Source organism: Syzygium oleosum, unplaced genomic scaffold (assembly GCF_021117445.2).
Source record: "Syzygium oleosum isolate NSW1041296 unplaced genomic scaffold, Sole_v2.1 Sole_v2.40, whole genome shotgun sequence".
Taxonomy (NCBI): Eukaryota; Viridiplantae; Streptophyta; class Magnoliopsida; order Myrtales; family Myrtaceae; genus Syzygium; species Syzygium oleosum.
In genome coordinates this window covers 1,907,029-1,921,058 of record NW_026607524.1, presented here as the reverse complement: position 1 = coordinate 1,921,058, position 14,030 = coordinate 1,907,029, and the positions used below count along the sequence as shown (strand labels likewise).

The 14,030-nt window shown below is 41.1% G+C and overlaps 1 protein-coding gene across 1 annotated transcript; it reads right to left on the bottom strand.

Annotated features, from left to right (window-relative positions):
• Nucleotides 1–5,930: 5,930 nt before the first annotated feature.
• LOC115692142 (berberine bridge enzyme-like 13) lies at nt 5,931–7,735 on the bottom strand. Its single transcript, XM_030618905.2, has one exon. The coding sequence runs from the start codon at nt 7,706–7,708 to the stop codon at nt 6,092–6,094; it is 1,617 nt and encodes a 538-aa protein (XP_030474765.1). The 5' UTR covers nt 7,709–7,735; the 3' UTR covers nt 5,931–6,091.
• Between the last annotated feature and the right edge of the window lie 6,295 nt (nt 7,736–14,030).

Sequence of the window (14,030 nt, the reverse complement as noted above, 5' to 3'; positions counted from 1 at the left end):
GGTAGCTTTCCTGGCTGTAGGAGAATTGATGGAAATGCAGAGATGAGGATTGATGCTTGAAGTGATCGGATAGTGCAAGGGGGATGATGGATGAAGAAGATGACGATGCAGTCTGGGTTGGTGGAGGTTGAGGATGGCATGGACGTGGATGAAGAGGAGTTCAAGTGAAGAAACAGAGAAAAGTGATCAAGAATAGGATCCGCAATGCCACGAGACGGGCATAAAACTAGAACAGGAAGAATAATTTAAAAAGGAAAATCTGGACTCGCAATCAACTATGAAACTCTAAAACTCGATTGGAACAGAAACAACCTGATGGTGATGAGGTGAAGAGAAACGGCAAACTGAAGTGACAGATGCTGATCTAGAGACGGCACGGCTCCGAACTTGGCTCAGCAACGAGGGCAACAAGACAGGGGCACGATCCTATGTCGAGCAGCAACACTATCGAGCAATGAGGATCGAGGTCAGTGTCAAGCATGGCATCTGTCCGTGGGTGTGGTTGTGTGAGAAGTTTGAGCCAATTCTGAGAAGCAGTATCCTCCATCATCCATACTCGAGTGCAATAGCTAAATGAATGAAAAACAAATCAACGATATTCTTGAACCTAATAGATAAAGACGGCAATCCCCGCGCCCTTGTTCTAAGAAGTCAAAAATCAGACACAAAGCCAACAGAACAAGAGCAGCCAAATATTCAGACTTCACCAAAAACAAAAGGGATTCCCTAAATCGACCACCATAACATTTCATAAGCAATAAGGTTTTGCGAAAACCTGCGAGCTTGTCATGAAAGTTGCGGTCTGTTGGCATTCTTTCTGGTGGTGTTGGGGCAAATTTGATACAAGCTCCTCTGAACACCAGAGCCTCGAGAGGTGCATGGCCACCGCCTTGCCCAGGTCTCAGAATCAAGTTTGTGGATTGCTGCAAGGCATGCTTTGTGGCCGTACCAAATGCACCAAAATCTTGGGCGCAACCGCCGGGCACCTGAGCAGAATCGGCCGCCACCAACTCGTCAAAAAATCGTAACTCACAGTTCGGCCTAGACATGGGATCACTCCATGCTTCACGAAAGGAGCACAACTAATCGTGTATTAATCACTCAAGAATGTCCAAATAATGCGGATCATTGTTTTCAGCACCATAGTCGCCTCTGCACTGGATTTGGATACAGTGTCCTGCATTTTGCTCTTCCATGAAGAAAGACGTTTTGGAGGAAACGTTGCAGCAAGAATCCCTTCTCTCACGCGAGACCTCCAGCGCTTCCACCTCCTTGGTTTCTCACTCTGTTTTTCTTACGTCTCAGTTTTTTTTCTTTTTTCTGTTCCTCCCTTCTCCTGAATGTCCGTGTGCTTCCTCAAATTGCTGAGAACGTGTGCCACAATTGGAAACGGTGGCGATAATTTGCCAAAATATGTTCCCCTTTCATGCAAAAGATATGAAACAGTGGGGATTCTTTGGAGCCAAAGTTGAGGTATTTGGTAACACCATGTGAAAGGCCTTTGAGTCAGATTAGCATTTGTAAAGTCTGTTAGCCAAATAAAACTCCAACCCAACAATTGCATTCTAAAATTTTTGTATGCTGCAGGTGGATTTAATGAAATTTGTCTTTCAATCTTGCCCTCATTAATATTTTCATATTCCATCGTTACCCTTGCTGACGACACAATGGCTGGGATTCGTTGAAGAGCAGGAAGGGGATGCTGGTGTGGGGTAGGCCTATCTCTTAGCCCATATATAATGGTTGAGTTGTTATATAGGTTAATTACATTCAGTAAATGGGTCATAAATGGAGAGAAGAATACTAGCAGTGTTATAACTTCCGTACGGCGCTCACTTAAGTGCCACAAATTTGAAAAATTGATCACTTGAGTGCCATCGGCGATTTGCCTCGTCAGAAAATCAGATGTGGCTTCGTCGGAGCTGACGTGGACAATTTTTTAATCTTATTTTTTAATTAGTTTTTATTTATTTATTTTTTTTTTCCTTTTTATTTGCAATTTTTTTTTCAATGTGACCCTCGCCGGCTGCGAAGGCCTTGCCCAGATTGGGCAAGGGCCACCTTTCCCTTAGCCACGAAAGCCCTGGACGAGGCCATCGCGGCCTTGCCAACGGCGGGCGAGGCCATCGTGGCCTCACCGGCTGCGAGCGAGGCAGCCTTGCCAGATCTGGCGAGAGCCTTCGCAGCCATAGGCGTTGCCTTGCCCGTTGCCGATGAGGCTACGATGGCCTCGCCAAGGGCCTTCGCGGCCGCGAGCAAGGCAACTTTGCCAGATCTGGTGAGAGCCTTCTCCGCCTCACTCTTGTCCTCGCCAAGGGCTTTCGCGGTCGCGGGCAAGGCAACCTCGCCAAATCTAGTGAGAGCCTTCGCCGTCTTGCTCGCGGCCAATGAGGCCGCAATGGCCTCGTCAAGGGCCTTCGTGGCCATACCGGCCAATGACGAGACGGCCCTCGCCCAGTTTGGCCGAGGGTGAGGCCTCCGGGAAGGGTCACTGGCGACCCTCGCCAGCCTTGAAAAAAAAAAGAAAAAAGAAAAATAAAAAATTCAAAAAATAAAAAAACATCAAAAACATTAAAAAAATCCACGTAGGATGGAAAATTAATTAAAAAATCCACGTAGGATGATTTTCCAGAAATGACACTCAAATGATCGATTTTACTCCGATGTGACACTTAAGTAAGCGAAAAAAAGTTATAGTACTCAAGTAAGCGCAAATGTCATACGAAAGCTATGGCACTTGCGCTGTTCTTATTCTGTCATAAATGTGTTTAAATATAATATGAGTGTTAAATGGTAGGGATAAGCGGTTCCATGTTCTTTACAAGTTCTACCTGGAACCTACCCTCGGGTATAGATTCCTCATTTTTTGAAATCTGGAACCTACCCATTGGGACTTGGAACCTAGAACCTACCATGTCACAGATTCCAGGGTCTAACAGGTTCTTTTTTTTCATTTTTAGTTAAACAAAATGAAAATGAACGCAACAATATCAAACAAGCTTATCATTCACAAAAAAAAATAATACAAAAGACTAGTTTTCGTGGCATTATGGTTTGAATAAATACAATTAAAATGAGAAATCATTGCGTGAATCGATATTAGAGATGAGTGATTCCATGTTCCGTATAGGTTCCACGTAGAATCTACCCATGAGAATAGGTTCCTCATTTTTTAGAATCTAGAATTGACCCGGAACAACCTACCCTATCACAAGTTCCGGGTCAGTTCCAAGGTCTATGTAGATTTTACCTGTATTATTAATTGAACAATTGCAATGAATCATCACCTTTAATGACCACCACTTGCTATTATGATCCACTAACTACAACTTATATTTAGTCACACGAAAAATACGAAACATTAACAAGTTATAAAATGAAAGCTCAGACTAATGGTTTCAAATTATACACCCATCATTTAAAGTCATAAAATACCACAGGATCACGCAAAGACATAGACCATGAAAAAATACACAAAACTTGTTGAGGTTTTAGGTTCCAAATTTCAAGTTTCAGGTTCCACCTACCTAGAACCTAAAATTTACCCGTTGAAATATGTTCCTCGATTTTTGGAACTTGGAATCTACCCTGCATCAGGTTCCAAGTTCCAAGTGGAACTTGGAACCATGCTCACTCCTATTAAATGGGTCATAAATGAGTTTACAACTAATTTAGACCCAACCCACCTTTTATGACTCTTATTTCTTTCTCTCTTGCCCCCACTCAATTACTCGCTCACTTACTCCACACTTTCATCTCGATTTGGATATGAGTTTTCCTAAATTAGATTAAATATGAAAGTGCTTTAGTAATATGGGTCAAGTCGGGTATGAGTCACTAGATTTGCATTGTATGATAATGGGTCAAAACTGATAAATGAGTTTATTTGGGTCAGCGCATTTTCAATCCATTCCGACCCACCCGTTTGATGGGTTGTGGGGTCACCTGTGGTCGCACAACATTGGTGTTGCCTTGCTTGGGGTCGAGCGACCTCAGCAGCTCTTTGCCTAGGGTCACGCCGATGCTCAAATTTGCAAATCTAGGATTTGCCGAGGAGTTGAGGATAGTGGTTGGGACTCGCGGAAATGCTGGAGGGATGCCAGCGATGGGCTTGCGCAACCTCGACGACCCGTCACCTAGGGGGCACGACGTTTGTGGCCCAACACATGACGGTCACCTTTGTTCCATATCTAACTCGCCTAAATCACATGACCTGGACATCGCCTCACCTGGGGTTGCTCGACCTCGGCGGTCCAAAGTGCGACACTCACCTCTGTTTTCGCACTTGGCTTGCCTCTATTCCCCAGTACCTATCCTTGGAAATTCCTGGATTGAAAAATCCCAGCTTGAAGTTTCCATTGCTCGAGACCAGTGTTTCACCATTGCTGATTGGTTGAGATGCGTACATCTTGTGGACTGTAATTAAGACACTCGAGAACCATTTCAAGCTTTCGGTAACAAGTAGAAGATAAAGGAAGTCCATGCACTATCGTATTGCTCTGTGTGCTCCATGTAATGGAAAGAAACGAATATTTGTCATGGCAATATACTCGGTCAAAGAAGCAAATAGTGTTTACCGAACCCCTTCACCTTTTCTGAAAACCCTTTAATGTAAAGTTTTTTGCATTTATGCAAAGGTTGTGGGGAACACTATATATAGGAGGAAATAGTCCTTTGGAAATTCATAATATGAGTAGCGGAGCACGTATGTAATCTTCGAGGAGTTAACTGAGTGGTCAAACATTTGATTCGAATGCGAAAAATCGTTATTCTATATCATGTTAGGGTTTGTGAATGGAGCTGTAACAGACATGAATAGGGCAATTTGTGTGGTTTAGAAACATCAGTTTAGTAAAAGATTCTGATAAAATTGGCCAGATCAGGATGAACTCAATTGGCAAAACATATAAAGGTTTATGATTCAATTGATACAATTGAAATGTTTAAAATTGAATTGTCACAATTACAACAGATTTAGGACTTTCTTTTGGTAATTTCCCCTCCCCCCATGAAATAATGCCCTTCATGTCATTATATACAAATTGAATTTCCCACTTGCATCCTTGGAAAAAGATTGCTGTACGTTTTGAGCTTTTCTAGGCAGATATGCCGTAGAACATTGCTGATGAATGCGAGCTAATTAACTCTGGATGGACCCAATCTCTATGCTCAAAGGTCAAGAAAATCAGAACTTATAGTTGTTGATCTTCTATAGCAGTTGATTGAGGACGTGAATTAACCAGCACATGCACTGTTGACTATTCAGCAGCTACAATTTTCTTGACGGTTCAAAAGTTGATTCACGAAATTTTCCCCTAACTTTAGATCGTGGGACACGTGGAAACATCTAACAAGGTGTTGACGTCGCTTTATAAACAGATTTGCGTAATCAAACTTGGGGAACATATTATAATGTTGGTCCATAATGGACAGCGACCCTTCTTCCTATCACACCCCTAAAGCATTTGGAAGCACCATTCGTGCCATGATTTCATTCGGGGATTATAGAAGTTGTCCTGTGCAGCTTAAGCAGGAAGATATGAGATCAACATATGATAACAAAAAAGAAAAAAGAAAAAAAGATAAGAGCACTGGAAATCTAAAACTTATCACAAAAATACAATTGATTCCTAAAATTTTCAAAAAATACAATTAAATCCTTAAACTTATCACGAAAGTGCAACCGAGTTTTAAAACTTTCAAAAAATGCAATTAACAGAAAGTCAAGTTTTAAAACATTTTGAAAGTTTTAGAACTCGATTGCATTTTTTGAAAATTTTAAGACTCGATTACACTTTCGTTACAAGTTTTAAGATTTAATTGTACTTTTTTATAGTTTTAAGACTTAATTGCACTTTCGTAACGCGTTTTAGGATTTCCATTCCACTTATTCAAAAAAAAAAAAAAGCATTGAGAGAGAGAGAGAGATGCAAACTGTTGTTTGTCTGAGTAAGCTCACGGTGCACACAGCCTCGCAGTTAGTCAAATGAGGGTGGAAACCAAGCGCAAGAAAACAAAAGGAGAAACCTAACGCCACCCATCAAACTATTGAGTGGTCCAAGCAAATCTTGCACTAACCAATCAATACTCTCTAACTCCCTCTCCTCACAGGAAGAGCAGGAATGCTCTGCTCATGCCTAAAGAAGTTATCAGGGTCAACCCTGGTCTTGACCTGAACCAACCTGTAGAAATTGCTCTTGAAATACCTCAAGCCCCATGAACTTGCCTGCATCAAGCTGTTGACACCTTTCCTGTTCATGCCCAAATCAAGGTCCCTGTAATTCACATAGGCCTCTCTAGGATTCTTGGACACATAAGGTCCCATGTAGTTGTACAGCTTCCTTACCCAGCTCATGTGCCGGGCCATGTTTTTGGTCCCATCCTGCCAGGTCGCCACATACTGGATCTTGAACAGTGTCCCATGCCGGTGTGGGAACGGTGTCGCCGACTCGGGGATCCGGGCCATCGCCCCGCCGTATGGGTTCCATATCATGAACGGAACCTCATCCTCGAAGTATATCTTCCACAGGCCCAAGAGGCCCTTCTCAGGGATCGGGGTCCTCACAAAGTCGGACTTGGCCTTGAAGTAGTTCCGGAACAGGGGCTTCCCCTGGAGGAGGACCTCCGGGGCAGTCGTGTTCGGGTACCCCGCGATGTACAGGACCGACCCAATCCAGGTCGTCTTGATACAGTCAGCCCGTGTCAGGCCCAGCTCCGGGAAGACCTTGCCCATGATTCCAAGGAGGGTGTCTGGGTCTCCTAAGAACAGGGCGTTGTAGGACGTCATCACTGTCCGGTTCTTCGTCAGTTCAGCGCTCGAGGCCTGGATGATGACTCTGATGTAGAGCCTGTCGTCGATCGTGGGGGCTATCTTTTGCCATTTGTACAGGAGCTTTGTGGCGCCCTGTTCAAGGGTCTTGGTGACTGTGAACACAGTCACAGTCTCAGGCACATTGACCAATTTCAGCTTCCAAGCCAGGATTATGCCGAAACTGCCTCCGCCGCCTCCCCTGAGTGCCCAGAAAAGATCCTCCCCCATCGCCTTCCGGTCAAGAATCTTCCCTTTGGCATTGACCATCCGGACGTCGAGCACGTTGTCGGCCCCAAGCCCAAACTTCCTCATCATTGACCCGTAGGCCCCGCCGGTGATGTGACCCCCGATGCCCAGGCTCGTGCACAGGCCCATCGGGAACCCGTGGACCCTGCTCTTCTCGGCGATCCGGTAATAGACCTCCCCGGTCGTGGCCCCTGCCTGGGCCCACGCCGTGCCCAGGGGGATGTCCACCTGGATGGCGCGGAGGTGGGCCAGGTCGAGCACGAGGAAGGGGGACTCCATCTGGGAGACGTAGGAGACGGCCTCGTAGTCGTGGCCCCCGCTCCGGACGCGGAGGGCGAGCCCGAACTGCCTAGAGCAGAGGACAGCGGCCTGGACATGGGCCTCACACAGCGGGGTGAAGATGATCACGGGCTTCGGCACGGTCGGGAGCAAGTACCGGAGGTTGTTCGCTGTGGAATTGAGGACGGACGTGAAGGAAGAGACGTTATTCGGGGTGTAATACGAGGAAAGAGGAACAGAATTCCTGGAATTTTTCGAAAGGCAACGAAAGAAGGTCTGTTGAATCGCGTAAGTCGCAGATGCCCATGAAGATGACAAGACCAAGAAAAAGAAGAGAATCTGTGAAAGCAGCAGAGCGCTACGAAACGCCATTTTTTCAGGTCGGTTTTTGCTGTGCTCTCATTCAATGAATTCAATTGAACAAGCGTTTGGTGGGTCGTGCATATATAGTGGATTTTCAAGGCCTGGACAACGTGGAGATGATCTAATGCGAACATCACTTCTTTGGGTCTTCAAGGTCTTCCATTAATCTAATGTGGGGCCGTTAGATGTAATTATTGCAAAACTTCTGGTAAAGGTGCATTATTTGATTGAAGTCCGAGTATTCATATAACGATTGACAATAACATACCATGTAAGATTTTGCCACGTGACCTAATAAAACATAATAAATTCATTTTCCTTTGCCCTTATCTGCGGGTAGCAAGCATACATACTGTTACCTGAATTGATCGGCTCAGGGTGGGTTGTTTCCGAGGCAGCAATCTGAAATCTACCTTCTGCTTCCGACAAATTGAAATTAGGAACCAAACCGATTATGCTTGAAACTAGCCTGAAGCGGAACCCACCGGCTCCAGATCGGTCCCAGTTCTATCATAGGAGCAAAATTATCACCTGAATTAAATGTTTTCCTAGTAGGCACGGTAGTTCATCTAGCTAAAGTAATGTCAGTATAGGAGAAAAATTGAATTAGGAAAACCTTTATTGATGAATTAATTATATTCTTCAAGATTGTCTAAATTAAAAATTTCTCCTGACGAAATCTGTAGTTATTGGTACTCATTTTTTAATTACCATGAACAGAACGTGTCCATAAAAAAGCCTTTACGACTTGTACTTTTCTTTAAATTAGTTGCCTAAGTTCGTGTAAATATACATTACGACTTGTGATCATCCTTTACGACATGCTTTCCCTTAAACTATCCTTAAGTTTCTCTTTTAATTGCTAAATTTCCAAATTTCTGAGGATATCCCAATAATGATAGATTGAAGACAGTTTCTAAGAAAATGAGTTTCTCTTTGAGAAACGTAAAGTAGATATCATTTTTAACATATTCCCAAAAGAGGTTTTATATCTTGTTCATTGCCATCTCCGTTTGGCAGCAACAACAACACTCCGACCATTGTTGCCGCCACAAACAACACCGTTGGCAACACTGCTACCGCCTTCCCCGCCACCCGTCGACCATTCTACCACACTAGCTTCAAACTCAACTGCTGAGAGAGCCTCTCAATTATGCGTCCTACCGTTTACTATTTGTAATGTTTGAATTGAGCATATGCAAGTAGGTCTTAATTTACTTCGGCAGTTAGGTGGGTTTTGGCTTAAAGTTTGATCGATTAGTCAAGTCACGTGCATCAAACATATCCATACTATCAGTGTTGACAAGTTTCAGAAGTTAGTAAGCTTCTCAAACCATTCCTTTTGTCAGCAATAATGAATGGAAACGCATCTCTTCACAAGATCACACCACACCTAATAAAGTTCATTCACAATTGGCATTAGGAATAACAGTGGGGCCGGGCGGGCCTGGGAATGGGAATTAGCATTTTCCCAGCCTCACACACCAAATCATGGTCGTTGAGCGTCCATATATGGCCGTCTGTCATGGAAGACCTTCAATCCCGGAGGTCATCGCCCTCCGGCCTCTGATCTGGGGTTCATTGCGAGCGCAAGAGAGGGAGAGGAGCTGTGATGGGTAGGCGACGATGCAGTCACGGCCGAGGCGGACATGATGGAGATACTAGGTTAGTTGTAGTGGATGCGAAGAAGAAGAGGAAAGAATAGGAAAGATAGAAAAAAAAGATGAACACCAAAAAGTGATCTCTGCCTTTCCAGGATTGGTGTGTCAATTATGTAAGGCTGATATACACCCCTGAATATGGAGGACCACCTCCCATCTAAAAATGAAGTATGATAGAGTCAATGGATTCTCCCATTTGAAATCTACATATGAATTGCTTCACTAGACAGTTTAAAGGAACGGAAACAACACAACTGACATAAGCTCTGTTTGTTTCGCGAAAAATGAAAGATTTGGAAGACATTTTCCTAAAAATGACCGATTTTATTGCTTACAAAAATGAATGAATGAAGAGTATTTTTTATCGTTTACGAAAATATTTATATAGAATGTTGTTAGTTACGAATACATTTTTATTGATCAATTATTTCGAGCAATACGAGCAATCATATTTAGGAAAAAGTCTTCCAAATCATTCATATTCCGCCAAACAAATGAAGCCATAGCGTAAAATCACTTACAAATAAAAAATGAAAAAGAGAAAAGGTGTGTAATACTATACAATACTAACTACTAAATTACCTACTAGTAAAGTCCTTGATTTAAAGTATTTTTAAAAGATCAGCAGAGAAAAGAAAGTGAAAAAAGTCTACCTTTACAGCTCCATTTCGAAGTTCAGATACTTTGGATTCATTGATCACTCAAAATGCCCGTGAACTTTCCCAAGTTGGACTATCGATCTAGTTAATCCTGAAATATAATATTTCGAGGAGTTACTAGCGTTAAAGACAGAATAGTTCAACTACTAACTTGACTAAAATGCTGTCAGTTGTCGAACATAACTTCAATAATCGTTTATCGATTAAATGCTGAATTACGACCGACGATAGTTTCTCTTCATGGTCGGTTGATTTCTGAAGAGTTGTGGTGAGTTTAACTTTAGTGGGTCACGTCTATTTATTTGAACTTCTTCAGATTTTCATGATTGTGAATGCAAGAGCCAGTTCATTGTCAACATCTCTTGTTCTTTTCGGTACTCAGAAAACAATTCATTCTCCTCCTTTGCACCGTTTTTTTGGGAGAAGCCATCCAGAGAAGTTCTAGGATTTATTGCCTGAACAGCTTCTCCCGGTTTATTAATCTTGGAAGTCCATCCCATATAATAGAAGACATCATTCATAGCACTTTTTTTAAAATATATTATAAACACATTATTGACACGTTTCTCAACGACTTAAATTTTTAAAATAGTTTGTAGTAAGATATATGATTAGTTTAGCTTGTGTTCAAATCTTTCCCGGTTCTTTATTTGCCTCTCTTTAATATATTTCTATGCTTTAATCTTAAGTCAAAGTCCGGTCTATGCGTGAGAGGAGTGTCAGATTATGTAGATATTAAATCACATATTTATCTAATAGTTTAAACTTTTAAGTAAGGTGGGTTCAATTCAATATGTTGAACAATTCAAACTTTGGCTTTCCCTTGGTCATCTCTAGAGATGAGATATCGGGCTTCTGCTATATGGATCCAACAAGAAAATGTTAGGTCTAATCCCGCATTGCTTAAATATGTGGCTGTAATTTGCGTTATATACATGTAGTCTCTTTCTATCAAATAGCTTAAATTTTTGGGGAAAATGGTTTGTCTTACAATATATGAAAGAACATGTCAATGTTTTAAATCTTGATGCCCTTTCCTCTTGCTTATTCCTCTTATCTTGCCTGATTTCCTATTTTGCACGTTATCCTGTTAAAGTGGTTTCATCCACATCTTATTTTGCGCATGTAAGGATTGGCTAACAGATGATGGAGAGTATTAAATCATATACTATAAATACATTGTTGGCACATTTCATAACAACTTAAATTTTTAAAGCGGTTGACAATAGTCCCACATAATTTTACGAGGGTAATTTCGATTCACAAACAGAATTTACCAATCGTGTGTTCCTATTTTTCCTTCATCCGAAATTTCTAACAATAGTCCTAAAAGTAAAGGCCACTTCGGGACTAGATCTCGATCCATAAACTACGGAGGCAGGCCAATACCCCCAAATTCGATTTCAGTTGTGAACACTGTTTACCCTTCGCTCAATCTTTACCCCATTTGGGGAGGCAATGGAAGTGAACGCATGGGGCCTGTGTATAGGTTAATCTTAGCACAGATCGTGGAGGACAGACGCTCTACGCCATGCAAAAAGAATTAGGGTTTGTGAAAGATCAGTGTCTTCTCATGTTGCAAGCAAGTCGACCAAATCATATTGCTTGCTCTTGCAATGCAAGATACGAGAAAGGAAGGTGCACTCTCTCGTCTTATATTGTTCAATTAAAAAAAAACCAGAGTCGTATCATGATGGCAACGTCTCGTCCGCTCCTTACTCTGACTATGAATATTATAATATGCATATACTTATCTGTAAAGTTGAGTTGAGAGTCTCACACTTGACAGGCGAAACTTGTGAGACAATCAAGACTTATCCCAAGCAGAAGGTTATCATTTGGGTACTTCTTTTGGAGGCTTTATTTAATTTGAGAACAGGACTCAATTGCCGTGACTAGCATTAATATTAGGGATAATGACATAAACAGTCTCTGAACATTGGCACAATGTACATCCTTGAACTTTTAATTTGTTCAAAGTCATCCCTAAACTTTTGATTTACGTTCAATTCAATTCATTAACTATATAAAAATATTCAATGTAGTTTCTGAACTTGAATTAATAGAAAGGACTATATTGAATATTTTCTTATAGTTCAAGAACTGAATTGAACATGTACCAAAAGTTCAGGGATGACATTGAACAAATTAAAAATCCAAGGACCACATTGCACATTGGATTAAAATTTAGGGACTACATTGAACAAATTAAAAGTTCAAGGACCAAATTGCATATTTGGCCAAAGTTCAAGGACTATTTGTGTCATTTTCCCTTAATATTATGAGAAACGCGGCAGCTCTATAAACAAAACAACTAAGGTAAGAAATAAATTGTAGTAATAAAATTTGAACGCGATGGACTTACATGATTTGGTGGTGTGCTTACTCCACAGGGAGAGATCAACGAGATGGTTCGTCTATAATAAGTGTTTTGCCGAAAATTTACTGATGAAAAACCTTTTAAAATGTGGATTGATAAGTGATCGACGAAGGTTGCGAAGTTCCTTTGTTGATTTTGAACAAGAAAGTAAATGATAATGAATTTAAAGGTACTGAGACCGGAGACAATTGTGTACAGCCATTTAAATTGCGGGAAGGTAAAGATAAAGATAAATTTGTAGAAGAACATTAAGTTTTGACGATTATTGACTCCACTACTCGACGGTTATCAACTCAACTACTTGACGGCTATCTCGATTATTATCAACTCCACTACACGATGGTGATTGACTCAATTACTCGATGGTTATTGACTCCATTACTTGACGGTTATAAACTCCACTACCTTGATAGTAATCTCTTTGACAGTTACATCCGAGATTGTTGACTCCAGTACTTGACAGTTATGTTGCCTCCACTTCCTTGACGTTTAACTCTTTGTCGATTGCATCCAAGAATGTCAACTGAACACCTAGACATATTTTGGTGTCAACATATGCCCTCTTTTGAAAAAATTGAATGATTATTCGATCATTTGATTCTTTTGAATTAGATAATCAAGGGACATCATATGACTCATATCCTTCCATTGAGGCCACGTTTCGTACGATGTCTTCATGTGGCCCTTTATCTCTGTCTTTAAGCAATTTCTCATACTTAGACATTCTCGTTGTCAATTAAAATAAATCAGTAAAGTATAGGCCTTCAAGTATTTCACTTAAATTAAGTTTCAACCCATTAAAGGCCACATTTGTAAAACCCTTTTTAAAGAGTAAAGTGAGGCATATATTCTTAGTCTTCTTAAACTGAGTAATAAACTGATCAACTGGCTCATTGCTAAGTTGGTAAGGCCTAGCCAGGTTGGCCATTAATATCTCAGCTATTGTTCTATAAAATTGAGAATGGAACTGTATTTCTATCTCTACTTAGTTATACATCGATTTAGGTGGTAAATTAGTATACCAAGTTAAAGTAGTTTTCGACAAAGACAAAGGAAATAACATGTCTTAAAAATTCATCTGTTCTTGCTTCTTCAAATAGGATTATAAATCGACCAATATTCGATTGTTCATCTTCGCTAGTGAAGATGACAAAGTTGGGAATTGTAAAACTTCTAGAAAACGGCTGATTATCAACCCATTCAGATAATGTTATAAACAAGCTTAATAATTCACCTTTTTAAACCCAATTCTTGTCGAACTTCTTTGGCAAATTGTGCCGGGTTAAATTGAAGATTTGGTTGGCCATCTTGCCCATAATCGGTGATGCTGGCCTCGTTGGATTATCTATGTCGACATTGATTGGTAAGTTAAGCCTAACAAGGATGTTGGCATTTCGTGTTGCCATAACATTTTTTTGCTTGACAATTTCAATTCTAGCATTTGATTGGTTTGTCAACCAACATGGTGTGCCGATTTGTTGTTACTGACTGAATTATTCCATTATTAAAATCAAAAGAACTATGAACATTTCTTGATAACACTAGTGGTAGTTAATTGGACGATTATGACCTCAACAAAGCATCATTCACAGCATTGATGGCTATTGGCTTGATCACATTCAACATGTGTC